Raw genomic sequence first — 27945 nt, 5'->3', positions numbered from 1 at the left:
TAACTAGTACTTTTAACACAAAGTATATAGTACAACATAGAACATGCTACAAATGCAATATAATTGTGTCGTTAATAAAATAATTCCAGGATTTATAAAAATGAGAATTTACATTATATCCCTAGCATGTGCTCTGATAATGGGACCCAAGAAACACAAGGCACTTTGAGGTCTGGTCAAAGATTCTACTGGTTTCCTCCCCATTTCTCTTCTTACACCCCACCCCACTGTGGAAATACCTTAACACTGTTGCTTCAGAGGCACCTGAACAGTTTATGGGCTGGTCTCATTAGAATTATTAGGTAGCTTGGATTAAGCCAGTGAAATCTGGGAAGGGTGCTGGAGGACTATTGATAGGACTCTAAACTGTTAATCTCAAGAGGCTTGAAGGCTGGGCAGCCCAGTGCTCATCCTCCCACAGCTTGTTTGGCCTTCCCTGAAACACCCCTGCAGGAAATCGTCACTTGTGCTTTCTGGGCATTTTCTCCTCAGAAAAGAAACCTTGTATCTTACCTGCAGGTGACAAACTGACCCCACAAGGGAAAGGACTTAGAACAAATTTTAGAATCTTACCCCTCTTTTTGTGTATTATGACTCTAGATGCAAACATCTGGACTAAAGTCTGCTGACCTGCTTGTCATGACTGCTGATCTTTGTGTGGAGCTCCTAAGCCAGAGTGGCCCCGGGGGGCTGCCCTCCTGGAGAAGCCTCTAGGCTGTCAGCTCGGAAGGTCACAGCCAGTTTAGTGGGAAGTGGCTTTAGGGCAGAGCTCTGGTTGGCTGTGGATGTGGATGAGTTTCATTTTGAAGATCACAGAAATTTTTTTTTAAATTAAAAGTGTGCCTCCTTTCACAGGAATGTACCTGCCACATACAGCTGTGAAGGTGCCCCCTGGAGTTTTCCACAAGGCAGCCCTGGTAGGAATAATATGCAGATTGCTTTTGGCAAATTTAGAATTGCAGAAGAAAGTAGTCATCTCAGTTGTTCAGCCAACAGGGCCTACTTGGTCTTGGGAGTAGGGAACTGAATAAGACATAGTTCCTGCCTTGAGGGACTCGTGCCTAGGGAGACCATAGGTCCACTTGCCTGGACCAGTCCCAGTGTATACCTGTTGTCCTAGTATTAATAGCACTCCTTTTATATCAAAGTTCCCCCCTCTCCCCCACCCCTACCCCAGTGTGACTATAAACTATATGGTTACCTTACTCAGTCTAGTGTAAGGGGCAAACATATAAACACTTATCACAGAATTGAGCCTAATGTGCAGACACTTCTTGCTGCCCTCCACCCCTTTTCGCACAGCAAGTCTGCGAGTCCTTGGGCAGCCCCTTGTCTACCTGCATTCTGCTTTTCCCAGTGCTCCAACCCCGTCATGCCTCCCAGCTGCCCGCGGGAGCCCAGACCTTATTCAGGATCCAGGTGGGTGAGCTTTCATGCCACTGCAGCCCCTTGGAGCGTATTCTGGGTTGCGGCTTCTTCTCTGCTCTTTTCTTCTAGAATTGTGTTTGGGGGGAAATTTCATTTGCTGATGGCCACTTGTGGCCTCCCCTCGCCCCCGTTCTCTCGGTTGTTTTAGAGTATAGTCTCTGGTACTTCTATATTGTCGTTTGACGGCCTAGCAGGAGTCAAGGTTAATATGAATGCGTGCTTGGTTTCCTCTCCTCAACTGGCATGCCTTTGGACTCTGGCTTCTACTTCTTGCTACCCTTGGGAGAGAACAAAGTGCTTCAGAAAGAGCAGGGCTCTGGAGCCCTCAGCTGTGGGTATGAATACAGGTGATAAAACTTGCTGAGAGGGGAAAACCAAGCACAGGATGGACCTTCGATCATTCATTCCTCTTCAGTGGTTTAGAGTTAGGGAGAAATCCTAATTTCAGAAATCAATCCACTTTAGGGTCGTAATATGAGATTGTTCAATTCTAGGCTAGAGAGATTAGTGATATAATCTCAGCTAGACTAGAATGGGGATCCTACTGGAGGGCTTCCAGTGGAGTGGATGAATGAATGTTAGGTTTCCTTTCTTTGCTCGGGCAATGAATTCCTCACTTGAAGTAATTCCATTGTGAACTTTATTTTCATCCCTTGCTTTTATTTCCCCCAAATGTGGTCCTGCCTACTTTTGAAATTTGAAATTAGAATTAGATATGTGTAGGAGGTAGTACAGAAGAAGCTGGTTTCCCCAGAGCTGCGAATTTATTCCCAGTTCCCAGGGCCTTTTTGTTTTCCAAGAAGCTGGAAGTTAGAAGAAATTTGAGCAGAAAAATTTATTTTGATTTCTCTATCTTGCCTTTAAGCTTCTATGCTAGAACAAGTTGGGCTTGTTTTCCATAAGTGAATTCATTAAGTGTGTAGGCATGTGAAATTTTTTGGTTTTTGGCAAGGCTACTGTGAATTGTGTTTGAAAGCATGAATGAACTTCTGGAATGGAAGAGGAGGGGCTCCACCCATAAGTGAGATTTCTGCTGAGTCTTCCTCCTGTTGAAACTGTTCCTTTCCCGCTTTGATAAAATCACATTGCTTTCATCTACCTCTGTTTTCATTGTGATGTAGGCATTTCTAACAAATCATCAGCTAGTCATTTTATAAGTGAAGGTACTGAGACCTTGTGGTGGCTCCCTTTCCAGGTCTTAAGAAAACAGAAGCAAACAAAGGCAGGATAGGATTCCCTGTAGCCAGCCACTTTGCTGAAAGATCGAACTTAAAGACCTGAACAGCAAAAGCCCAGCTTACCTGAGACCTGCCTGTTTTGTTCCTGTGCTTGTGTTTGACCCCCTAGTAAATCATTGAAGAATTTGGGATCACTCTGAAGTTGGAAAGCTTCCAAATTGCATCTATCTGAGAGTGTTGGACGTGTTGTTCAGTATTCTGTACAGTCGATTTTTTATGGATGGAGAAAAAGGACTCCAGCAGGTGGTTGTGGAGCAGCTCTGTTGTACTGTAGCCTGACTTGGCTTTGGAGTCACTTGTTCTTCGCTGGGTGACTCGGTAAGTCAGCGAGGGCAGAATGCAGAACAAGGGCAGAGAGCTGTGGTTGGGAGAACCCGATTATAGAGTGCTTCGTGCAAGGCAGTGAGTGGGTGGACTTCCCTGGTCAGCCTGCCCAGGCCTGGAGGAGCTCGCCTCCTTCAGCAAGCGTGTAGTGGGCTCAGCGTGGCGGGCGGCCAAGGCCAGGCCCTGCTGTGGGCTGCCTGCCCGGCCTCTGTGCTGTGTGCAGCACAGGGCTTTGCTCTGAGGAGAGAGACAGAAGGCAGTCGGCAGTTCAGCCTCTTTCTTTAGGGCCTATAGTAACGAAATCAATTTTATTTTGTAACCTTGAGGAACATATTAGTACCATAGCCAGGAAAAACGTTTGATTCTGAGAGAACTGTGAACACGAGAACACCTTATCTAACATTAAGCCCTGACATAAATGAAACCTTGAATACTTTTCCTGTACGTGTGTTGCTGGTTCCCTAATGAGAAAACTACTTCATCTCTGACTTTAGCAACCTGGTGTGTGCAGACATATAATGAATGATCCTTGGAAATATGCCAGACGTGAGGGAACTGACAATTTTCCACAGGAGAAAAGACAACATACTAATTATAACTGTTACTTTAAACCCTTTAAATACCTCCATTACCCTTTATTTAGGAAGCCCAGTATTTAAGAAGGCTGGGTTCACTTACCCTCATCTGAACTCCAAATACTTGGCTTACTGTCTTGTTTTGTCTTGGCGTTTTTCCTTTGACAGTAGCTATATACAAGATCAATGTCCTGCAAGATACTGTTGTTAGTCACTGCGGTATTTAGGGTCAGGGAAAGGGGGCCTTAAGGATAGGTTGTGCAGTGAGGATTCTTCTGCCCAGAACATTGATCATGAGTCTTAACCCGATTCCTAGGTAATTAGGGCAGATTGCTTCTAAAGATCAAAGAGATCGGCACCTCTATGGTTTTTCTTTAACTTTGTTTCTTTAATTTTATGAAAATTTTCAAACCTATGCAAAAGGAGAGAATGTTATAATAAATCCACATGTACCCATCATCTTAGCTTCTGTTCCTTCCAGGAAGGCGGCATTGCAGGGACTTTAGATTTATTTTTTAAAATTTTAACTATTAAACAGTTTTTTATTTTGACTTTCTTAAACTACAAAACTCTGTGTGTTTGTAAAAATATAATACAGACGTGTTTGAAGCATAAGGGGAAAGGCCTGTTCCCCTTAATGTGAGCACACCTGCACACGAGCACTGCACGCAAGTTTTTGAAAAAAATAGAGTCAGACTGCGCTTATTCTTTTGCAGCTTACTGTATTTTTTTTTTCCAGGTCAATTTCAAACAAATTTTCAAGTTATTTTCTGCAGAAAAAGGCAACTGGAATTTTGATAGCAATTACATTGACTCTGTAGATCAGTTTAGGGAGTAATACCATCTTAAAAGTATTGTCTTCTGTTCAATGAACAAAGAGTATCTTTTCACTTATTTAGGTCTGCTTTCATCAGTCTTTTGTAGTTTTTAGTGTAGAAGATTTGCACTTTTTTTGGGTTGAATTAATTTTTTTCTTTTTGGTGTTATTGTAAATGGAATTGTTTTCTTAATTTCATTTTTGATTGTTGCTGGTATATTCATTATTAATTATGCAAACAGCACTCATCAATATATAACTACCCAGTTACCTATTGATGGATTTTTAAGATTATTTTTAAAGGTTTCCTTTTACAAAATAATGCTGTAGTAACCATTGTATGTGCACTGTATTATTTTGCATACTTGTATTAATGTTTCTGAAATAGATTACTAGAGATAAACTTGCTGGGTCTAAGTTTGTATGTATTAAAAATCTGATAGATAGCAAATTTTGTGCCAGAATGCATTTATCATTTATAGAAGCTTGCAGGCAGCTTATGCTAGTGTCCATTTCCCCAATCTCTTCAAAAACATAGGATATTATAAATCTTTTAAACATCGTCTCAATGTGATAGGTTATAAATGGTGTATCATTATTTTGATTTGGAATTCTTTGGATATAAATGCGATTGGGCAACTTTTAATTTTTATTGGTGTTTTATAGAAAAAATTGTCTATTAGATACCTTTTGCCCATTTTACAAAATTATTTATGCATTCATTGGTTGCTCCTTGTATGTGCCCTAATCAGGGATCAAACCTGTAACCTTGGTGCATTGGGAAGATACTCTAACCAACTGAGCTACCCTCCAAGGCCCCAGATTTTAAAATTTTTTTCTTAATTACATGTAGTTTTTTTAAATATTACGTATATAGTTCTTCACTACATATTTTACAGATATTTTTTGTGCAACTTGTTTCTTTTTTACTTGATTTTTTTTCTATCTTCCTTCTTTAGGAATGTGACATTTCATTTATTTGTGCCTTCTTTATGCCCATTAGCACAATTTTTATAGTTTTTTTCATGTAAGTCTTAAAGTTCAGTCCTAATTACTATTTCCTTTTTTGATGGATTTGTGAATTTGATTTTTTTCCATTAAATTTTCTTCCTGGTCTAATTGAGATAATGAAAAGGTATAGATTTTTCTATATAAGATTTGACTACTTAGTCTCATTGGTTCTAATTTTCTGGTGATTCTCTTAGTAGTTTGCAGTTATTACTTGTAAATAATGATAATTTATTTTTTAGTTCCCTTATCTCTTTATTTTTCCTCTATGTAAAAAAATGTTTTTATTGATTTTTAGAGAGAGAGGAAAGGAGAGGGAGAGAGAGATAGAAACATCAATGAGAGAGAAACATCAACATTGATTGGCTGCCTCTTGCTTACCACCCTGCTGGGGTTCAAGCCCGAAACCCAGGCATCTGCCCTGACCTGGAATCAAATCGGGGACTTCTTGGTGCATGGGTCAACACGCAACCACCGAACCACACCAGCTGGGTTTTTCCCTCTGTTTTCTCGTATGGCTGAGACTTGTCAGAATGGTAATTGGAATGCCGCATACCCTCTACCTGTCCCTGACTGATGGAATGCTCCGAGTATTTCAGACTGGTGCACTGGTGGTTTCTAACAGACTTCTCATTTGTTGAAAGATGTTTCCTCCAATTCTTTAGTCGCTAACAGATAATACTCATAATCATAATAAAAAGCAGAAACGAGAGTTAACGTTTTTCCTTCTTTTTCTTTCTTCCACTGGACATTTTTATTCTGGTGCTATTTTATTATCTCATTTTTTCTTCCCTGGGAATCTCCCTCTCCTCAATACCCCTTCCTACACCTTTATTATTCATAATTTCCTTTCTCCCATTACTCAGAAAAATTCAAGGCAGTATAATTCATTTATTTTTTAAGTATTGTCGTTGCTTATTATAAGGAAAGCACTTAAATATATATATATATGTATATATATATATATTTTTTAAGTATACCTTTATTGATTTCAGAGAGAGGAAGGGAGAGGGAGAGAGAGGGATAGAAACATCAGTGATGAAAGAATCACTGATCAGCTCCCTCCTGCACACCCCCCACTGGGAATTGAGCCCGCAACCCAGGCATGTGCCCTGACCTGGAATCGAACTGCGGTCTCCTGGATCCTAGGTTGATGCTCAACCACCGAGCCACTTCAGCTGGGCAGATTTTTTAATATTTCAGTTGGAATAATATTTCTGGGGATTGATTGCAAATGGCAGACAGCTTACCCCAGCACCTGACACATTTCCCAGTTCCAAGCAAAAGAACTCTCTATCAAAACTGATTTAGCTAGGCCGGACATGCCTCAGCGGTTGAGTATTGACCTAGGATCCAGGAAATCACGGTTTGGTTCCCCGTCAGGGCACATGCCCGGGTTGCAGGCTCGATCCCCAGTCGGGGGTATGCAGGAGGCAGCTAATCAATGACTCTCTCATCATTGATGTTTTTATCTCTCTCCCTCTCTCTTCCTCTCTCTGAAATCAATAAAGATATATTGAAAAAACAAAAAACAAATAACTGATTTAAAACACTGAATTTAGTTAGTTCCATGCTTTCCTGCCTGCCACAACACCCTGGGGCAGTCCTGAAATGATCAGGTTCTGGCCACAGCATTCCAGCATCCTCTCACATTGGTCTCGCAACTCCTGCTCTGCTGTCCTTTCATGGTAACCAGGCTTCTACCTCCTCTCTAAGAATTTGCCTATTCTAGATACCTCATATAAGTGTAATCGGGTAGTACGTGTCCTTTTGTATCTCGCTTATTTCACTTAACCTAATGTTTACAAATACTCGTGAACTTTATTTTTACCTAGCAGTGAAGGCGAGGACAAGGGCCGTATTGTGCCAGGTAGTTTAAATAGATCGCTTCATTATTCTCCCAGTCACCTATGGAAGGGGTATGAGGCATCCCATTTTACAGACAAAAGAGCGTGGACTTTGAGATGTTAACTTTCCTTTTCTTTTTTTTCAAACCAAAATTTTATTTAAAATGTAAAAGAAATGGTTCTTGAAGATGCTGATGAATAAAGCAGGGGGATACAGTGCTGTCTTCCTGCTAGTCAGCCAGCCTGTCCAAGTACAGGGCGATATATGCCGTAGGTAAATTCTGGTAGGATTTTACCGTAGTTTAGTGCTCGAGTGTCTGTGCGTAGGTTATTTAGAGATTCTCTGTGTGTGATCATTTCTGGGTTTGCACCTTTACTGGGCATGAAGGGGGAGGCTCCTGCTCCTTGGCCTTAGCCAAATCCCTGGGGCCAAGAGTACTTTGCATAGCATCCTTTATAATGGATTTCACCTTTCTCAGCCAGAGTTGTTAACCCTTCCCACACTTGGCGCAACAGAAACGGTTTTAGTGCCAGAGCTTTCCCTCTCCAGTGATCTCGGCAGCATGCACTTCTCAGCACCTCTGTATTTCTGAGCAGATTTAGAATTGTGTGGATTTGTAGGCCTGTGAAGTGGAACACACTCTGGCTTGATGCTCAGCCCCTCCCGGCCCATGTTGAATGTGCCAGTGTCCTGGCTGCACCGCAGCCCTTTGGCCCATCCTCCTTTCTGTAGCAGGATCTGCAGTAGACCTCTTCATCAGGAAGTGCTGCAGTTGTGCTGTCTAAACGTTTCCTGCAAACCATGCACAGAGAGCACAGTGAGAGAGGCTTCTCCCATCACACTGCACCCCTTCCATGCGGTACATGCCCTCCCACAGGCCCCGTGCTGTTTCTACCTCTGCACTTGGAGGAGGCAGGACCATGCAGGGGTTGGGGGAGCTAGCAAGTTTGGAGGAGTGTGGGGTCTGGGAGAGGCAGCCAGGTGAGTGCTGGCACTTTTAAAAAGCGTTGTTAACTTTCTTGAGATTCCATAGCTAGTAAGTATGGTGGTGGCACATTTTGAACCCATGTTCTTTTTAATTTTTAAATTTGTTTTTCAATTATAGCTGGCATTCGATATTATATTAGTTTCAGGTGTATAGCATGGTGGTTAGACATTTATATAACCTATGAAGTGATTCCCCTCATCAGTCTGGTACCCACCTGGCCCCATTCATAGTTATTACAATATTATTGACCATATTCCCTGTGCTGTGCTTTCCATCCCTGTGACTATTCTGTAACTGCCAGTGTGTACTTCTTAATCCTTGCCCTTTATCACTCATCCCCCTAACCTCCTTCCCATCTGGCAACCATCAGTCTGATCTCTGTATCTATGAGTTTGTTTTTTGTTTGTTTTGTTGTTTATTTTGTGTTTTAGATTCCACATAGAAGTGAAATGATACGGCATTTGTCCTTCTCTGTCTGACTTATTTCACTCAGCATCATAGTTTTGTTTGACTCAAAGACTATCCTCTGTCTGGTACTCCACCCCCACCCCCAAATCCTGGGCTTCTGAAGATTGAGCATTTTGCTGGGTTTGCCTCGAGCTGTGTGGTTTGCACTTTTCACCAGGTGTGGCCCACACTTTGTCTACCGTGCTCACAGTGACCGTAAAGCTGTCTCCTGAGTTCAGACGAAAGATGGCCATTGGGTGCTCCCTGCAGTAGTTTTTCTGATTGGTACCATTTAGTGGATTGAATTTTATAAGATGTCCCCAGGCCGTGTTGAGCTTCAGTTCGTAAGATCATTCCTATAAGCACTGAGCAGTGTGTGAAAGAATTTGGCTAGCTCTGTAGTTCTTCATAAATTGGAGTCTGGGGGACTGGAAAGACAACTTTTTAATTGTCACTTTTTTCCTGATTGGCAATGAGGTGCTTCTTAGGAGGTGGGAACCTGGAGGATTTCGATTTCTCTCTGTTCTGTTGTTCCCTTATTTCCAGTTAGGGAGATGCTGCCTTCACCTTGGGGGGGGGGAGCAGTGGGCCTCGTGGGGGAGGGACAGGCCACTGGGCTGCAGTAAGAACATATAGCACCTCTTACATTAAGTTTCAATTTATTCTTTAAAAGTATTTGCATATATTTTATAATTTTACAGTGTATCTGCGTAACATAGATTGTATGATTATAAATATATGTTAGATATTCTAATAGGGATGTGGAATCAAAAAAGTTTATAGAGGTGACTGCTTCCAACTATGAACTGAGTGAGACAGGCACAGACAGGATCTATCATCTAAACTGCCAGCTGGCAGGAATGGGTTCCCTGCATGGTCTTGAGAAAGGCAAGGTCCCCTAGCTGGGTCAGCAGCGTTCACAGTGAGTTCCCCTGCAGGACGGTTAGAGAACAGAATTCAGACCACAGGAGTTCCACTCGTGTTAGTTTAGTAGGTGGGGGCCCAGGGAGAAGTGACACGCCTGCAGTCACTTGGTGGCAGAAGTAGAAGCCAGGCCTCGGCCTCTTAGGCAGCACCACTGCTTTCATGGTGCTTTAGTTGTACTGGTGTCCGCTGTTTATGTTTTGGCCTCACTTTTTAGCATCAAGATGTATGGAAGGAGCAAGTTATGTCAGAAGTTATTCTTTCATTTTCAGCCTAATTTTGAATTTGGGAGAAAGACACTTTTCCTAGTGAGCAGTAAAGAACATCAATGGCATTCATTCATTTATTCGACAATAAGGTTCTGGACTCTAGCAGTGATAATTAGATGCTTACATTCTGATTGAGGGAAAGAACCCATAAGCAAGTTAAGTGGGCGCATTTTATTGAATATTGGAAAGTGGCAAGTGCTCTGGAGAACGAAGCAGAGTGTGTGGAATGTACATGTCCACGGCATTCAGTAGGGTGGCTGGAGTGGGCCTGGCTCAGAGATGACATTTGCATGAGGTGCTGGGACAAGCTAAGGTGGATGCATATTTTGGGGAAGAGCATTCCAGGCAGAGAGAGCTTCAGGTGCAAAGAGGGGAGATTGTCTGGACATTTGAGGAACAGGCAGGAGGCCCCTGAAGGGAGAGAGGGAGGCAGTAGTGAGTTCAGAGAGGGAATGTGAGGTCAGGTTGTGAGGGCTTGTAGGCCGTTGCAAAGACCAGCTCTCATGCAAGGTGGGAGCCATTGGAGGGTTCTGAGTGGAGGAGCGACATGATATGACTTACCTTTTAAAAGGACATTCTGACTGTATGGTGAGACTAGACAGAAGGGAGCAAAAGGGTGGAAACAAGGATACAAATAGGATAAAGTGATGTCTTTGATGGCAGTCATAGTATGTGGGATTGTTAAATGGAATGCTTAGTTCATGTTATTACCCATCTGTCTTATCAAGCCACCCTCCATCCACCTTCCCCAAATTCACTAGCATAGTTATGGTTGATGCTGATGTTACAGAGACATGGAACCTGCCTTTAGGCAGCTTACAATCTAGACTCTAGGCACTAGGGAAAGAGATAGCTTAAAAAACCTCGGCTGCAGGCTTGATCTGTTGGGGCCCATGCGCGAGGCAACCAATTGATGTTCCCTCCCTCCCTCCCTCCCTCCCTCCCTCCCTCCCTCCCTCCCTCCCTCCCTCCCTCCCTCCCTCCTCCTCCTCCCTTCCATTCTCTCTGAAAAGCAATGGGAAAATATCCTCAGGTGAGGATAGAAAACGCAAAAACACAAAAACCCAACCAGAGGTCACAGCTGAGTTTGACTGCTAGAAGAATAGTGTGCAGTGGGCAGGCTGGAAATAGCTTCCTGTCTTGGGCTAGTGGATATAGGTGGGAGGGCACTGGCGTTGATGGTTTTTGAAGTGAGCTTGAAAGGAGTGAGAGGGGAAGCAGAATGTGCAGGCAGAGCAGCATGTAGGTGAGAGGACAGCGCAATCAGGAAAACGGGTTTGTGGTGTTCACCATGAGCTCTGGGCTGGATTGCTCTCTACCCACAACCCCCAACCACTGACCCTTGGCTTTGCTTCCTTCTATAACAGGAATATTTCTGGATATATAAATAACAAATACCTGCTTTTGGCAGGTATAATGAATTCTTCCACGATTCACTCACAGGAAGATCAGAGAAGAGTTCTTGTAAGCTTAGTAACTGACTTTTTTTATAGCTTTATTGAGGTATAATTTGCATACCATAAAATTTACCCGTTAGGTGTAAGATTTAATTATTTTTAATAAATTTACAGAGTTGTACAATCATCACCACAATCCAAGTTTAGAACATTTCTCCATCACTTAAACTATGCCAATTTGCCATCAATTCCCATTCCCACCCTCTGCTGCAGGCAATCAGTTATTAAATGGAGTCATACAATATGTAGTCTTTGTGTCTGGCTTCTTTTACTTAGCATCATGTTTTCAAGGTTTCTCTCCTATAGCTTGTATCAGGAGTTTGCTCCTCTTTATTTTTGAGTGGTATTTAATTGTATGGATATACCACATCTTTAAAATCTATTCACCAGTTTATAGATTTTTGGATTATTACCACTTTTTTTTGTGTTTTGTTAATCTTTACCCAAGTATATTTGTTCCATTGATTTTTAGAGAGACGGGGAGGAAGGGAGAGGGAGAGAGACATAGATGTGAGAGAAACACATTGATTGATTTCCTCCCACATGCGCCCCCAAACTGGGGTCAGAGTTTGAACCTGCAACCCAGGTACGTGCCCTAGCCCAGGTATTGACCCTTCAGTGCACTGGTGAATGCTCTAACCACTGAGCAAAACCGGCCAGGCTTATTACCACTTTTTGGCTGTTGTAAATAATGTTCACTTTTTGCCAGAAGTACAACCAATGGGCAGTTGGTTCTCTAGGGTAAGCATACGTGAGGGTGATTTTTTAAAAATTTATTTTTAAATCCACACCCGAGGAGATTACATCTACATATATATATACACATACATATAAATTGATTTGAGAGAGAGAGTGTGAAACAGTGATCATTGCCTCTTGTACACACCCTTACTGGGGATCGAACCCAGTAAGGCAGTCTGGTTACGTGCCTTGACCCGGAATCAAACCTGTGTACAGGGCGAAGCCCCAATCAACTGAGTGATTTTGACTTTGCAATTGTCATTATAAACTTAATATTTCAGTTTGCCCTTTTGTAAGACTAATGGCTTAATGAATGTTATTATTTTAAAAATATATCTTTATTGATTTCAGAGAGAGGGAGAGAGAGAGAGAGAGAGAGAGAGGGAGAGAGAGAGAGAGAAACATCAATGATGAGAGTCATTGATCGGCTGCCTCCTGCACGCCCTCTAATGGGGATCGAGCCCACAACCCAGGCATGTGCCCTGACTGGGAATGGAACTTCGATCTCCTGGATCCTAGGTTGATGCTCAATAACTGAGCCACGCCTGGCTGGGCAATGAATATTATTTGAGTGACCTTGCCTAGTTGCCTGTTCCCTTTTCTGTAAAGTAGGGGTATTTATAGCTGTGGTATTTGGCTCAAGGTGTTGTTGTGAGGATTAAATAAGATAAAAAGGGAATATATGCAAGATAACAGTTAACTTTTCCCCCATTGCTATCTCTGGGGAAGTGGGTGGGGATTAGAAAGACTGTATAAGGAATTGCCCTACTCTGAGTATAGGCCTTGGACCCAGGGGGAATTGAGCCTGGAAGACTGGGCTAGTTGGAAAGGTCTGTTAGAGGACTGGGATCTGGGCCTTAGAGAAGGGGAGTAGGGAGACTCTTAGGAGACTCTGGCAGGTGGAAGAGCTGTAAGATCTGCTGGCTGGCTCAAGGTGCTGGAAAAAGAGGGCTGGGTAGGTCAGCTTGGAAGCATCTAAGGAGAAGTTTGAAAGACCATATGGGAAACTTGGATCTTTGTTTAATCCCTTGGACAACTGTGCATGTTTTGGTGCCTGATCTCATGTTTATGAGTTGCATTGGGATGAAAGAGGTGGTAGAGTTTAGGGGTCTTTGGCTGGATTTAACCCACAATGTGTTTTCTTTGGGCTCCTCAGTTCTTTAAAATTTATTCAATAAACTCACTTTCATTCTCACATGGTGTCAAATGAACAGAGCTTTGAGAGGTATCCAGGTGTCCATAATCCTCTACTCCCCTCATACTGCTGGCTTCCTTTCTGTCTGCTTGGGTTTGCAACCACCATTGGTCTAGAATTGTGCTGTCCAACATGGGAGCCATGAACCTCATGTGGTTAAGTGAAATTCAGTAACACTAGGCACAGTTTAAAGTTTGGTTCCCATTCACACTAGCCACATTTTGGCTGCTTGGCTGCCACACTTGGCTTGTGACTATTGCATTGGACAGTGCAGATATGGCACATGTTGGTCATTGCTCAAAGCTGTATTGGGATGGTCTAGACCTTATTTTTTTTTTGTTTTAAAGGAGGCCTGAACATTTTCTTAAAAATTTAAACAAAAATTTTTTTTCTATTACAGTGGGCATACAGTACTATATTAGTTTTAGGTGCACAGCATAGTGATTAGACATTTATATAATTTATGAAGTGATCACCCCAATAAATCTAGTACCCATCTGACACCATAGATAGTTATTACTATATTATTGACTGTATTTTCTATGCTGTACTTTACATCCTTGTGACTGTTTTTATAACTGGCAGTTTGTACTTCTTCATCCCTTCACCTTTTTCACTCATCCCCCAACTCCTCTCCCATCTGTCAACCATCAGTTTGTTCTCTGCATCTGTGAGTTTCTGTTTCATTTGTTCCACAAATAAGTGAAGTCATATAGTATTTGTCTTTCTGACTTGTTTCACTCAGCATAATACCCTCTGGGTCCATTCATGTTATTGCAGATGGCAAGATTTCATTCTTTTTTATGGCTGAGTAGCATTCCATTGTGTGTGTGTATGTATATATGTATGTGTGTGTGTGCGCGTGCATGCGTGTGTGTGCGCGTGCAGTTGTCTGTCAATGGACACTTAGGTTGCTCGGTCTAGATCTTTAAACAAAGGTTACTAACTGCCTCTCACTGTATTCAGACCTTGCCTCCTAGCCTCACTTGGCCTGTTGCTGCTCATGTGTAAAATGAAGTGGTTTGATGGTATGATGATCCTCAGTTCTTTTCTTAAAGTAAAATCCTTGTATATGGGCCACAACGGGTAACAACTCTATAACTTCATTAGTCTCGTTAATCTAATATTAACTATTTATATTTTAACAGACTTTTGTGCCTCAAACTGCCCCTGGAGGCCATTCCAGAAGAGGGATTTATTGTTTTTTATTTTAATATCTTTAATTTTCTTTTTTATGTTTTTATTGGTTTGAGGGAGAGAGAAAGGGAGAGGGGAGAGAGAGAGAAACATGGATCTGGTGCCTCCTGCATGCCTCTGTTGGGGATCCAACCCACTACCCAGGCATGTGCTCTGACCTCTTGGTGCATGTGATGATGCTCAACCAAGCCACACTGACAGGGCCAGAAGAGGGATTTAAAAAGTAGGCTGCCCAGTAGTATTATTATTGGGATGAGTGACCCAGGACTCAGGTGACTACTTTGAAGGCCAAGTTTGGGTGGATGTTGGATAAGAAACACCCCACTGCTGATCACCCTGACCTGCTGCAGGCCCACTTTGGGTCCACATCCACCCTGAGCTGCTTGATAATTCTCTCATCCCACATGTGATGACTCAAAATCACTGCCTGTATCACACATTTTTTGATGTTGGTGTTGTGTTCTGCTTCTTGGGATTGAAAATGAGTGCAGTTTGAAATGCTAATTAGTGAGGTTGCTGTGTAGTCTTTTAAAACAACCAAAAAATGTATAGAACTGAGCAGCATGTAATCCAAGAGGGCACCATAGTGCATTATGTTAAAAATGGTGCTGATAAGGTACACAGTGTGTATTCTTTCTGACCCAGCAGTTGTCTTTTTCAGAATTTGTCTCGAGAGATTACAGCACATGTGTGGAAGTGTGTACCCATCACAGCATTGTTTAAAATAATGAAAAATTCCAGCCAAACCTGAATGTCAGTAGGGGTTCGGGGGATTGGTTCAGTCATTAAGTACCTAGATTCAGTAGGACATCACAGTCTCTGAAAATGGGGATATTCATCTGTATTTATTGAATTGGGAAGATTTCCATTGCATATTGAGTGTAAAAACAGTGTATGTATATATAACAGTATATATAACAGTATATATATATAGTGAACCTGTTTATGCAAAATTCCTGTGTACAGTTTGCATGCACAGAGATGTCGTGAGGGATAGTCATCAAAATATTAACAGGGTTTAGTGGGGTTTGGGGTGACCTTACTTTGGATTTATGCCCATCCTGATTGTTGCTCTCTCCCCTCGGTAAGTCATTTTTTTTTTTTTTTTTAAAGTAGCACTCTCATAAAGAAGGGAACTGGCATTTAGTGAGTACCTACTATATTCCAGGCATTTTGTTAAAACTCTTAGCCTCATGTGTATTCCCTAAGGTAAATGTGTTATTGTTCCAGTTTCACTGATAAAGTATTTGAAACTCAGCTGGCCAGCCAGGGTGATAGCTGGGATTCTACCCCAGATCTTTATTTATAAATCCCTTGCACCTGTTTCTATACTCTGTCTCAGAGCACCAGAAAAGTTTAGAGCTGAATGCTCTTAAGATGTTATGTAGTACTAACAGAGAAGTATTGTGGCTTGCTCAAGGTCTCAAGCTCACTAGAAAGGAAAGAGAAAGACTATGCACGTAGGATTCTGTGATACTGTGTTTTTGCTGTACTGCAAATGGCCTTGACTTAGGAGGCTTCCTTTTGTTTTCAGTTTGGTCACTGTCTGAACTTGTTGACTTGGTAAGTCTCTACCTTTTGGTCTTTATTTTCCTCATTTGCAAAATAAGGATAATACAGTCTACATCTCAGGTTATTGTGAAATTACTCAGATCCACCCAAAAGTGCCTTAAAAACAATAGAATACAATATGAGTGTGAAGTACTGTTTTTACTCTTGTCAATATAAGAAATATTCCAACCTATAGAGATTTTTTTATTACCATATAACTGACGATATATGCCAAGGAGCAAGATATCAAATGCTCTGGAGTAACAGTTCTGCAATTATTTTATGCATTTGGACTTGAGGAGGGAACATAAGATTACATGGAGGTGGGAGAAAGCAAGGCTGGGATTGGATTACAGGAACTATTCCAGTTAACAAGATTATGTGCTCTCTTAAGGTTGTTACACCTATTTCAAAGATGTGTTCACCAAGATGCAGAGAAACAATGGATAGGGCTTGTTTGACAAACGATAAGCCTTTACTGAAGTTATATGCCTGAGTATGACTACTTCAGGTTTGTATTGCCATCATTTTTATTATGGCTGATGAATCTTTCCATAAACGATTAAGTAGTCTAATAATAAGTCATGTTGAAGTACAAAGGCATATTTCTGAAGTGAGTTATTCTCATATTTTGAAGTGTACATGCAGCCTACAAACCAGGTTGAGTAAGTGTAAGAAAGTAGAACTGTGAGAGACTAAAATTTGAGATGCCCACCAGCAATTCTACTTCTGGGAATTTATCCTAAGAAACCTGAAATACTAATTCAAAAAAATATATGCACCCCTATGTTCATTGCAGTGTTGTTTACAATAGCCAATATATGGGAGTAGCCCAAGTGTGCTTGAGTGGATTAAAAAAAGCTGTAGTGCATTTACACAATGGAGTACTGCTCAGCTGTAAAACTAAGATTTAAACTTGTGGACTATAGTGACCAAGATGAATTAAAGCAAAACCAAGACAGACTCAAGTCAGGCTGAGCGCTGAAGTGGTCAAAGCGACACGCGGGGGGTGGGGGTGGATGGGTCCGCACAGACGCGAGTATTAATGCAGCACAGGCGCCGCAGGCCCCGAGGCCGCGGGAGCGCTGAGTGGGCGAAGCTGCAATTCCTTTGGAACTCGGTAGTCGTGGGAAGTGGGTTTGTAGGTTTCCAAAAATTGCACCCAGGCAAGGCAGAGCCCGCCCGATGCGCGTGTGTTGTCAGGCGTTAGCAGTACTGCCCTCACTAGCCGTTCATTGGACAGTAGCGCAACCCCAAGAAAAGGATGGTTGCGCGCGGCTTGCACGGGGCCGCTGGCGGGGCCGGCCCACACCTGGTGGGGTTGTGGTGACTACCGTGCAGGCCCGGCCCGGCCGCCCGCTGGCTGGGGCACTGAAACTCACTGCGGCTCCAGGCGCGACCCTCCGATCCTTGTGTTCTGAGGCGTCTGCGGGAGCGAAGAGGCAACTGGGTTTTACCCAGAAGGCCACGCGCCGGCAGCGAGCTAATTTGCATATGCTCTTCCCGCCGGGGCGGGGCCTGCAGGGGGCGGGGCTGCGCCTTATTCTTACACACCCCGCGGCTCGCTCCCAGGATGTGTTCTGGCCTTGGTGGCTTTTTATTTCATTTTGCGTCACCGGCCAGTTCCTTTTAAAACTGTCTAGGGCTCTCTTTGTGTAAGAGCAGCCCTCCGCTTGATAACCAGTTTAATTCTCTGGGCTCCGGGACAGCGCCTGGGCCAGAAATGTGGGGGCGTCCCGAGAGCTGCGGGCGAGGGCCCAGGGCCGGAGGCCGGCCACTGACGGGGTCCCGGTGTTTCCCATTCCTTGCAGGTGGCTCTTCTGGGCATGGACATCCTGTCCGCGCTGGTCACCCGGCTGCAGGATCGGTTCAAGGCGCAGATTGGCACAGGTGAGCTGTGGGCAAGTGCGGGGCCGGCTCCCCAGACTCTCCTCCCTCCGCCTCCAGCCTGCCTTCAGTTTCCCAAATCCCTCCCCCCGTTAGCTGTGCCCAGCCCTCGCAGCCCGCACCCTTGCTTCGCCCCCACCCCTTAACCCGCCCCTCTGGTCCTCGGCCTCCTGCTGGGGCTGCCCCACCGCCTGCGCCCCCCGGGCTCTCCCCAGACCTCTGCCTCCGGCTCTGCCGCATCCCCTACTGGACCCCGCCCCCCAGGCCTTTCCTTGGGCTTCTTCCAACATTTGTGTTCCTATACGAAGTATCAGAACTAATTCTTTTATTTCTTGTACACATTAGCTGTCCTAATTTAGTGCTGGCCAGTCATGCTTGTCCCTGACCCTTCCCTTTTGAGAGGCATTGTTTTTCCTCTTTGAGAGGTCCTGCAAATCCCATGCAGTCATATTTTCCCCAGATGATTGTTATTGGTATTACCGTTTTCAGTTTGATTGTAAATGTTATTTACAAGTGTGTATTAAGTGATCTCTCTCTTATTTTGAAGGGAAAACAATGTCAGTAAAATGAAATAAAAACCACAGGTTTTCTAGATCTAGAGATGATTTTGTCATCTCTTGAATTCCTGACCTCTGGGATTTTATCGTGACAGCATAAGCACTGAGCAGATCTGTGTGTGCAGACATTTCCTTATAGATGTCTCTGATTCAGTGGGTACAGGAGTAGTATGTTACTTTATGGCTAGTGTGCTCCTTTGGATAAGGTCAAGAATTCTTTTCCCATTCTGGCATTAACTGTCCATCTACAAATAAAAATCCCCTTACTTTGAGAAATTTGATATTTTAATAGTGTTTCATTTTCCTCCTAAATTAACTGAATTGTTCAGGAATACTTCTTGTGAAAGAAAGGCTCATAGACTCTTAAAAGAATCTGACCTGGAATGCAAGTGCCTTTGCAGCACTAGCCAATGGCCCACGCCCAGGCATGGGGAGGAGGCATGGGAAAGCTGGACTCTGTTTGATAAGCATGCATGTGTGTTATGTAAAATTAAAACACAAAGAGACAAAATGTAGATTGAGCCATAAGTGCCTGCTCTTTCTACACCCAACCAAATACGCTGGAGTCCTTCTTTCTTACCTGAATTCCATTTGTATTGATTCTTTCCTGCAAAGGTCTTCTATTGGCACCCATTTTAATATTTCACCAGCATAAAAGTATGTTGGGAACTGGCTGGAGGAAGGTACGTTAAAGAAGAAGGCAAATATTATGCCCATGCAAAAAGGATTTTGCTGATTCTTTAAGTAGTTCCCATGGATTTTAACAAGGAGAGGAGTACTATAGGGATCTATGGTTTTAGATGATGGACCTCATTTAGGCCAGGATTTTATCTTCCCAGTTAATTGAAATATCAACAGTTGGTGACTGCACTGCACTCCCCACCAGATGTTCATTTGATCAGTTTGCATTTTGATTTCCAGTGCTGCCAAGTTTAATAGACAGACTGGGAGATGCTAAAGACTCTGTGAGAGAGCAAGACCAGACTCTGCTGCTAAAGATCATGGATCAAGCTGCTAATCCCCAGGTAAGGCAAGGGAGGCATACTGTGGCCAGCGATGTGTGTGTGCTCCCCTAACATCAGTGGGTTACTCCATGTAGAAAAACTATTTCTTATAACCTGGTGTATTTCAGATGAAAATTTTCATAGCTTTAAATAAATAATAAATAGCAGCAAAGGGTGTATTTTGAATAAATTAGTGGACTTAACATGGGTCTTGAGTGCTTGGTTAATCCATAGACTTGGGCTCATTTATGTAACTGATCCTATATTTCTCTGAAAAGAGCAGTTAAGGTATTTGGGGTGTTAGGAGGAGGCCTGGCTGGAGCCTTTGTCTCTGCTAGTGAGCTGGGACTGCTGGGACAGAGGGATACAGCCCTGCCTTCTAGCATCCAACTGCACATTGTTGGGGAGGGAGAATATTATCAGAAAAATTCTTACTAGGGAAGGTAAAAACTAGACTGGCTTTCAAAGCTGAGCATGTTTGACTTGTGGATAGGGTGTAGACAGCTGTTCCAGGCTGGGAGAGCAATATGACTATCTGATCTTTGAAGTCACCCAATGTTTTTCGGCCTTCCTTTCCTCACCCATAAAATGGGGACAGCTATACCTCCCTTTGGGGTTGTTGGGAGAATTAAATGCAATTATATAAAGGAATGTGTTTTGAAAAAATTTAACTTGATATACAAATATAAGTTACCATTTTTTTATATTCTCTTAAGATGACTAAATGGGTTGGTAGCGGCTGGAACTTATTGACACCTGTTGAGAGTCCCTCTTTTCTTGGCCCATATTAAAAAAAGTCTGCAGAAGTCTCCTCCTCTTTTCTTTTCACCTGTCCTTTGCCATCTGCAGTACGTGTGGGACCGAATGCTGGGAGGCTTCAAGCACAAGAATTTCCGGACTCGGGAAGGCACATGTGTCTGTCTCGTTGCCACTCTCAATGCGTAAGTCTGGGTGGGTCTTGAGGGTTTCCTTGGCTAAGCTTTTTTATTTTTAACTTTTTATTTTGAAATAACTATAGATTTTAGGAAGTTGTAGAGAAATATAGTGGGAGCTGCTGTGAAAACCCCGCCCCAATCATCCCCCATTGTCATCATCTTGGCTATTCAATGACAACACCAGAAAATTGATATTGACACAGTCCACAGAGCTTATTCACATTCCTCCAGTCACACATGTGTGCAGTTCTGCACAGTGCTGTCACGTGTAGTTCCATGTGACTGCCACCAGTGTTAAGGTACAAACCTGTGCATCACCCCAGGCTTCCTCACGCTGCCCCTTTGTAGTCAGTCCCTAACCTCTGGCAACCATTGTTGGTTCTTCATCTTCTGATTGTATTATAGAAATTTTACGTATACAAGAACATTTTGATTACTTATAGTTCTTGCATCTTCAGATACTCAATATTAACTGTGGTGCATTTTATCCCACCCTGTAAAGTTAGATTATTTTTAAAAGCAAAATTGGGATTATAACATATCACCAGGTAAAATTGACCCTCCTAATGTGCCAGCCTCTTTAGTGCCATTAAATTTGGCCATATGTATGAGAAGCTTTTAAAAATGTTTCTAGCCTTTGGTCACAATAGTTTCACTTCTAGAAATTTGTCCTGACGAAGCAACCAGATTACCAGAGAGTGTTAATTCACAAAGGGTATTTGTGATAGCAGTTATTGACGATGAGCCATTGTGAATAAATATTCTCAGCAGGCACTGTTTAGTTGGAATCCTCTGCAACCACATTATCAGTCTTTGCATTCAGCTCTTATTGCCTGAATGTCAGTTGTAGCATCGTGCTGTGCACAGATGGAGAATTGAGAACCTTCAAGGCACTTCCAGTTTAGTTGAGTATGCCGGGCTGGGCAAAATAGGAACCATCACATGACCCAACAGTAACGCAGAGACAGCCATATGGGAGGCAAGCAAGACTGGGAAAAGCTGGGGCTCTGGCTTGGCCTTAAAGACTTGGGGCCAGATCGGATTGAGCCCTAGTGCCAGGGAGAGGACATGTCAGTGAGAAGCACTAATGGTTTTGAACTCAATGCAAAGGGGCCTCCGAGCACATTTGTTTTAGAACCAGATGGGAAAGAGATGGGGAAGATGGGAAGATGAGCACTGGGTCTGAGGTGGCAGTAGGGCCCTGGGGATGGAGAGGAGGGGGTGAGTGTGGGCAGAGTGGCTTCTGTTTCTTCTTTGTTCTCACCAGTAATAAAATACTCCTTTTGTTTTCAGCTCTGGAGCACATACTTTGACACTAAGCAAGATTGTGCCACATATATGTAATTTACTTGGAGATCCAAACAGCCAGGTGAGTGTGTTTACATGAGAAAGATCATTGGTTTTAGACAGTTAAGATGCGTGTTGGTGTTCTGTGTACACCTGATAGGTGGGTGGGACTTTATTCATCTCTATGCAACCCTGCTTATTGTTTAAGATAATTAGCATTAATGCCCATTAGCATTTATAAGATACCATTGGTAACTGTGGTCCACTCTGCCTGCCCTCTTCTCTACCTGGGGATGAGACTTCATGAACCTATAAAGTGTTGCCATCCAGACCAGCCTCCAGGATCATATCACTCTGGCCACCACTTCTGCAGCCAAAAGAGGGTGGGCATAGGGGAGAGTGACCGATGCTGTTTGAAGTCAAACACTGATTGCCTGTGGGGTGGGGGAGATTGGCTGGAAAGGGCTGAGGGAACTTTTCTGATGGGAACGTTCTGTATTTTACTTTGAGTGGTAGCCATACTGGTGTGTACACCTGTGGAAACTCCTTGGACCCTTAAGAACTGTAGATATTTTATGCAAATTTTACCTAAATTAAGAACAACAACAAAAAACAATGAAAACAAAGCACCACTTCCTGAGCGTAAAGGGTGGGAGAGAATTTGGTAACCTGTGACCTGGTACCTGGCCGTTTGGAAGCTTTCCAAGTCTGGGCGGCAGAACTGCAGCTCCCACCTCAGTTAGTTCTGTTCATTGCCGAGTTGTCTATATGATATTAGCTCATACAGACTGTTAAGAAAACACTTCATGCCCGGCCGGCATGGCTCAGTGGTTGTGCGTCGACCCATAAACCAGGAGGTCACGGTTCGATTCCTGGTCAGGGCACATGCCCGGGTTGTGGGCTCGATCCCCGGTAGGGGACATGCAGGAGACAGCCGATCAATGACTCTCTCTCATCATTGATGTTTCTATCTCTCTCTTCCTCTCTCTGAAATTAATAAAAACATATTTAAAAAGAAAAAAAGAAAACACTTCATTAGATAAAGGGGCTGAAAATTGGAATGCAAATTTTCCAAATAGTTGTATAGTAAACAACTGGAGTGTTTCATCAGCACATACACGTGTGCAGGCACTATTTATTTTTATTTTTAAAATATTTATTGATAGATTTGAGAGAGAGACATTGATTTGCTGTTTCACTTATTTGTGCATTCATTGGTTGGTTCTTGTATGTGCCCTGCAACCTTGGCGTAAGGGGGTGACGCTCTGACCAACTGACTTCCTGGCCAGGGCCAAACAGGCCTCACTGATGATTGCTAAAGTGCTTTCCAGGGAGCCTATGCCATACTGTCCCCTGCTTTCACCGGCCCCAGGGCCACCTCCCACTCATTGTCTTATCCTTTCTTCAGCCTCACTCTTAACCCCAGGTGCATTTTTGCACCCCCTTGCTGCTGCTCTGCTGCTGCTTTTCTTTCTGTCCCTGGCCTCTCAGGCTCACTGCCCCACTGTCTCCGTCTCCCCAGCTGGTGCCTACTTCTTTCCACTCATCCTCTTATTCAGCCTTCATTAAAAATATATAACATTGGAAATACAATTTCTAGATATTTTTATTTATGGAATCATACCTTATGTTCAACATCAATTTAAAAATAAACTATTTAAAAATTCTAAATTACCAAGTGATTTGCGTTGCTTCCTCCTCCCCTTTTTAGTGTTTCCATTTTTGTTTTCTGTGGAAAAAGCCCTTTACAGAGGTCACACTTTGAGGAGATTGCTGCTGCCACTTGGTATCCTTTAGTAGAACAGAAAAGCCAGCCTGACTAGTTGAACTTAGTTGTTCCTAATGTAGTTCCTTACTTGGCCTCACAGGGGATGTGACTGGGCCTGTGAGAGATGGACACGGAAGGTAAAATGAGGTGGGTGCTCTCTGGGCAGCTGCCAGCAATCTGAGCAGACAGAGCCAGAGTCTTCCAGACCAAGTGCTCAGGCTAGTTGTATATTCATGTCTGCCTCTGGAGTGTTTCATCAGCACATACACGTGTGCAGGCACAGCATTAACAGCAACATCTCGCAGGACCCCTCCTGCCAGGAAACTTCCATCTGCTTCTCTGGTACTGATCCACATAATCATTGCTCCTATGTGCTCTTGCCTTTAACTTTTTCATTAGTCTTTCCTGCTGGTCTCTGGCCCTTGAGGGTCAGGACTGTAACTTGCCTCATCATTGTCCCAGGACTGCCTTCCAGAAGTTGTAGGATTGAGTAGACACCCCACAGCTATTTGAATGACCTGTCCTTCTTAGCTGTTTATGTCTCAGACCAGAGGGGACAGTTGTGTCTTAGCAGTGCTGCCACTGCACTCCAGGGCCTTCAGTTCTAGTGTGGAGAGCTCCCCTGCTCTGCAGGAGGCTGCTGACACTGAGTGTGAACTCTGCTGACATTCTTGCCTTCGAGGATGCGAGTTCATTTGGATATTGATCTGACTGCCGAGTGAGAGTGACTCAGAGCTGGAAGGCCCTCAGAAGCTTCCCAGAGTGGCCCACAGGTAGATAGATGGAGTATGTGCTTAGGATGCTTTTGTCTCCAAGTAACTGAAATCCTGACTCAGAATCGCTAGAGCAGTGGGGAGAATGTGGAGGGGACTCAAGGGTTTGTTAGGTAAACAGTGATTTCCCCAGAGACTGTCTCAGTCTTTGGACTTTGTCCTTTGCAGCTCTCCTCTCGGGCACAGCCAGGGACAGCCCAGCTGCAGGCCTGATAGATGAAAGCCTGGTGCTTCCTGTGTTTCTTCCTTTTCAGTACTGAAAGGTTCCAACTTAGGTAGGAGTAGTGAGAATGACAGTGAATCTCCACGTGTCCTTCATTGAGCTTCAACAGCTACTAAGACAAGGCCAGTTTAGTTTCATCTCTTTTCCTTCCCCATCTCAATATTTTGAAGCAAATCTTAGATATCATTTCATTTAATTCTTAAATACTCTAAAAGATAAGGACTCTTTCTTTCTTCAAAAACATAACCTTAACACTATTATCCCTCCTGTCCACCAGGAATGAGTAATTCTCTCATATCATCGAGTACCCTGCCAGTGACCATTTTTCTGTAAGTGTCTCATGGTTTTTAGTGTCCTGCATTTCTCTTTGCAAGGGTGAAGACACATGTTCCTGAAGTTTTCTGCAGACTTCCCATCAGGTTTCACTGCTGAGAATTACATCCCTGGCCTCTATGTTACACTGAGGAGATTTACCTCCTGATATGAGAACAGAGTTTCCTCCCTTGAGTGCAGATTGCGGAACAAGGCCTGTGCTTGTTGGCGAGGACAGTGGCTCTAGCAAAGGCTGATTGCTGTCTAAGACAACATACACAATTGGAAGGCCCTTTTCCAGCTGAGGAGCCTGATGCACATCTTTAAAGCCTAAGAGCATCATAAAATGTCTGAAGACTGTTGGTCTCAGTGCTCCCTGCAGCTGGACCTGGACTGGGCTGTGCTGACAGTGCTATGAGAAAGGGAGGACAGCCTGTTCCCAGGGCTTGACCAACACCTGAGAAGTGGGGAGGGGGGCTCTAGGCCCCATCGGCAGTGCAGTGCACACGGCGCCCCGTTGAGTCTGGGCAGGTCTTGTGGCACCTGCTCTCTGAGGCAGGCTAGCTGGGTCTGTGCTGCTGTTTTCCGAGGACAGGGTAGGTTTGGCTTCCCATCAGCTTACAGGCACCCTTTCCCTGGAGGTGAGGCCTCCCTTGAGTTTTAGGCTTCATAGGAATCCTTATTTTGACCTCCCGCAGTGGAAGGCAGTGTTGTAAGGTGGGAAGAGTGTGGGCCTGCATTCAGAGGCGGAAGTTAGCTCCCCACTAGGCCATTTATCTGCTGTGGGACCAGCTGGTGGCTAGCCTCCCCAGCCTCCATGCCCTCCTCTGTGTCACAGCCCACAGTGGTCCTGTGAGGATGGTTGTAGGTTTAAAGACCTCAGATTCTATAAAGTTTTCAACTCAGGCCCAGCAAGTAGTTCTCTTGTCTTTTGCAGTCCTAATGGCCTGTAATGTTAGGGTTCTGTTTGTGGTGGGTTTGAAGGTAGGCAGAAATACACTTTTTTCTGAACCATTTGAAAGTGTCTTTGTAGACATGATATTTTTACTCCTAGATGCTTTAGTGTGCCTCTCCTAACAACAGGTATTTTCTTATATAACCATATTGCCATTTTCACATTCAAGAAATTTAACATTGATAAAATGATGTTTGATAGACAGTCCATATTCAGGTTTCCCCTAGTTTTTCTTTTTCTTTCTTTTTTATTCCATTCTGTTTCTTGAGCCTTATTTATTGCTGCTGCTTTAGTTTGTATTTGTGCTTGGCTAGGCTGCTTATTGCTCTTCCTTCAGCCCACGTTGTTCACGCTGCTCTCATGCCTTTGTACAGGTTGTACCTCAGTTGTAACCTGTCTCATTGCATCTTTACCTGGTAAAATGCTCTCTGTGATTCCTTCTTCCTTCGTAAAACATTTCTTGGTATCCTGTGTTGTGCTTGTTCCCACCCTTAAACTGTACGAGCTCTTTGTACTCTTGTGTAAAATGTTTTTTATTACATCCTGTCCTGTGTTAAATGTAGAATATATGGAATTTTTCCCATTTCCTTTCTAGGACCATGAATTCCCCCCCCCCTTTTCATTTTTAATATTTTTATGAGCTTTTTGTTTTATAAATATAAAATATATCTTGATTAATTTCAGAGAGAGGAAAGGAGAGGGAAAGAGCGATAAGAACATCAACTATGAGTCATTGATTGATCGGCCACCTCCTGCACACCCCCCACTGGGGATAGAGCCCGTAACCCAGGCATGTGCTCTGACCCAGAATCGAACCTCGATCTCCTGGATCCTAGGTTGATGCTCAACTGCTGAGCCATGCTAGCCGGCTTTTGTGAGCTTGAATACAGGGCTCTGTATGGCCAGTACTACCCATTTTCCTTCCTCACTAAGAGTGTGACCCAAATTTAGTACACATTGTGTTCTGTTTTTAGTATAAGTTATTTATTTATAGTGTATTCTAATTTGGAAAGCTGCCGTGAAAAGTCTAGTTTCTTGACATCATCTTAAAGAATGAAAAAAACTAAGGGATATGGGCTTGAATATGTATGTAGGGATGGGACCTAGATTTTTTTTTACTCTTTGGAATTGTACTTACAGAGTAAAACCTTAACCATGGCTTCATCTGGTCAAATGTCTAGAAAGGATTGTGCTCACAATTGCATTGGTAAACTGGTGATTAACTTGGGGTGGTGTGTAGCCTGTTGTGTCGCAGCAGGAAGTGCTGTGGGGTGACACTGAGCAGCTGTAAGATCTCTTCTTTTACATCTAGGTTCGAGATGCAGCAATAAACAGCTTAGTGGAAATTTACAGACATGTAGGAGAACGTGTGAGGGCAGATCTCAGTAAAAAAGGATTGCCACAGTCCCGGTGAGTTCAGCCTTTTTTCCCTTCTTCTGATCTTCCCCCCCCTATTCTTCTTCAGTTAACATTTTGGTTTGTAGTACTTATTTTGTTGATAATTTTATTCAAAGAATGTATGGTTAGCAGATTGGCGGTTGGAGATCTTCTCCTGATCATGTGTCAGGGGTCCCTTCCCATTCCAGTTCCTCAAAAGTAAGACTGTCACCCAGACATCTAGCCAAGCCCCATGCCATGTCCTGATTTTAGAAGCCTATTTAAAATGGATCGGTTTTGAAAAGTCAGCATTCTTTTGTTTCGTATGGTTCTGTATATTGTATACACACAGCACCTAGTTATAGTATGTGCTTAGAATATATTTGTTTGAATGAATGGAGCCTTTCTGAGAATGAGTTTAGTTTGGAAAACATCTTTGAAATGGTAGTTTTCTATTCATTAGTGTCAGTCTCACCACATAGAAGTCAATGCAAGGGGATCAGCATCTTATCAGATCCAAGGCAACTTGAGTGCACAGATGTCTCTGTTGTGTCAGGATTGAAAAAATAATGGATACTTGGATGTCCATAATTTGAACTGTGATCCAGAAACCTTGCATCAAGTGAATTCTAAACTCCTTGCCCTGCCCCATTCCTTTAAGGGAGGAATTACTTTGAAAACCCCGGGAAGTTAGATGTGGACTGGACTCACAGAGCAGCTTGTCAGAGCCTGTCATTGTAGCCACGGAAACAGCAGAGGCCTAGAGACATGAAGTGAGATCACACAGCTAACAAGTCAGAGCTAAGTTTGAAGCCCTGTTCTCTGACTCGCCTTTTAATTTTCTTTATCCTGTTTTATAA

At 43.3% G+C, this 27945-nt stretch overlaps 1 protein-coding gene, 1 non-coding gene and 1 pseudogene across 10 annotated transcripts in view; 1 reads left to right on the top strand and 2 right to left on the bottom strand.

Annotated features, from left to right (window-relative positions):
- The window catches only part of CLASP1 (cytoplasmic linker associated protein 1), a 267488-nt gene that overhangs the window by 66869 nt on the left and 172674 nt on the right, over positions 1 to 27945 (top strand). For all 9 annotated transcript variants that reach the window (XM_087819914.1, XM_087819916.1, XM_087819919.1 and 6 more), the window contains 5 exons: positions 17819 to 17897; positions 19373 to 19476; positions 20305 to 20396; positions 21684 to 21759; positions 27021 to 27118. In XM_087819914.1, coding sequence (XP_087676040.1) covers positions 17819 to 17897; positions 19373 to 19476; positions 20305 to 20396; positions 21684 to 21759; positions 27021 to 27118 — 449 coding nt within the window. The remainder of the gene's footprint in view (positions 1 to 17818; positions 17898 to 19372; positions 19477 to 20304; positions 20397 to 21683; positions 21760 to 27020; positions 27119 to 27945) is intronic.
- Positions 7472 to 8114, bottom strand: LOC148092645 (cysteine and glycine-rich protein 2 pseudogene; annotated as a pseudogene).
- LOC148092644 (U4atac minor spliceosomal RNA) lies at positions 17153 to 17276 on the bottom strand. The gene has a single exon (XR_015714951.1). It is a non-coding gene; the product is annotated as a U4atac minor spliceosomal RNA (small nuclear RNA).

This window comes from Miniopterus natalensis, chromosome 8, assembly GCF_054644295.1.
Source record: "Miniopterus natalensis isolate mMinNat1 chromosome 8, mMinNat1.hap1, whole genome shotgun sequence".
In the NCBI taxonomy this organism is placed as follows: Eukaryota; Metazoa; Chordata; class Mammalia; order Chiroptera; family Miniopteridae; genus Miniopterus; species Miniopterus natalensis.
This window is presented reverse-complemented; position numbering and strand designations above follow the sequence as displayed.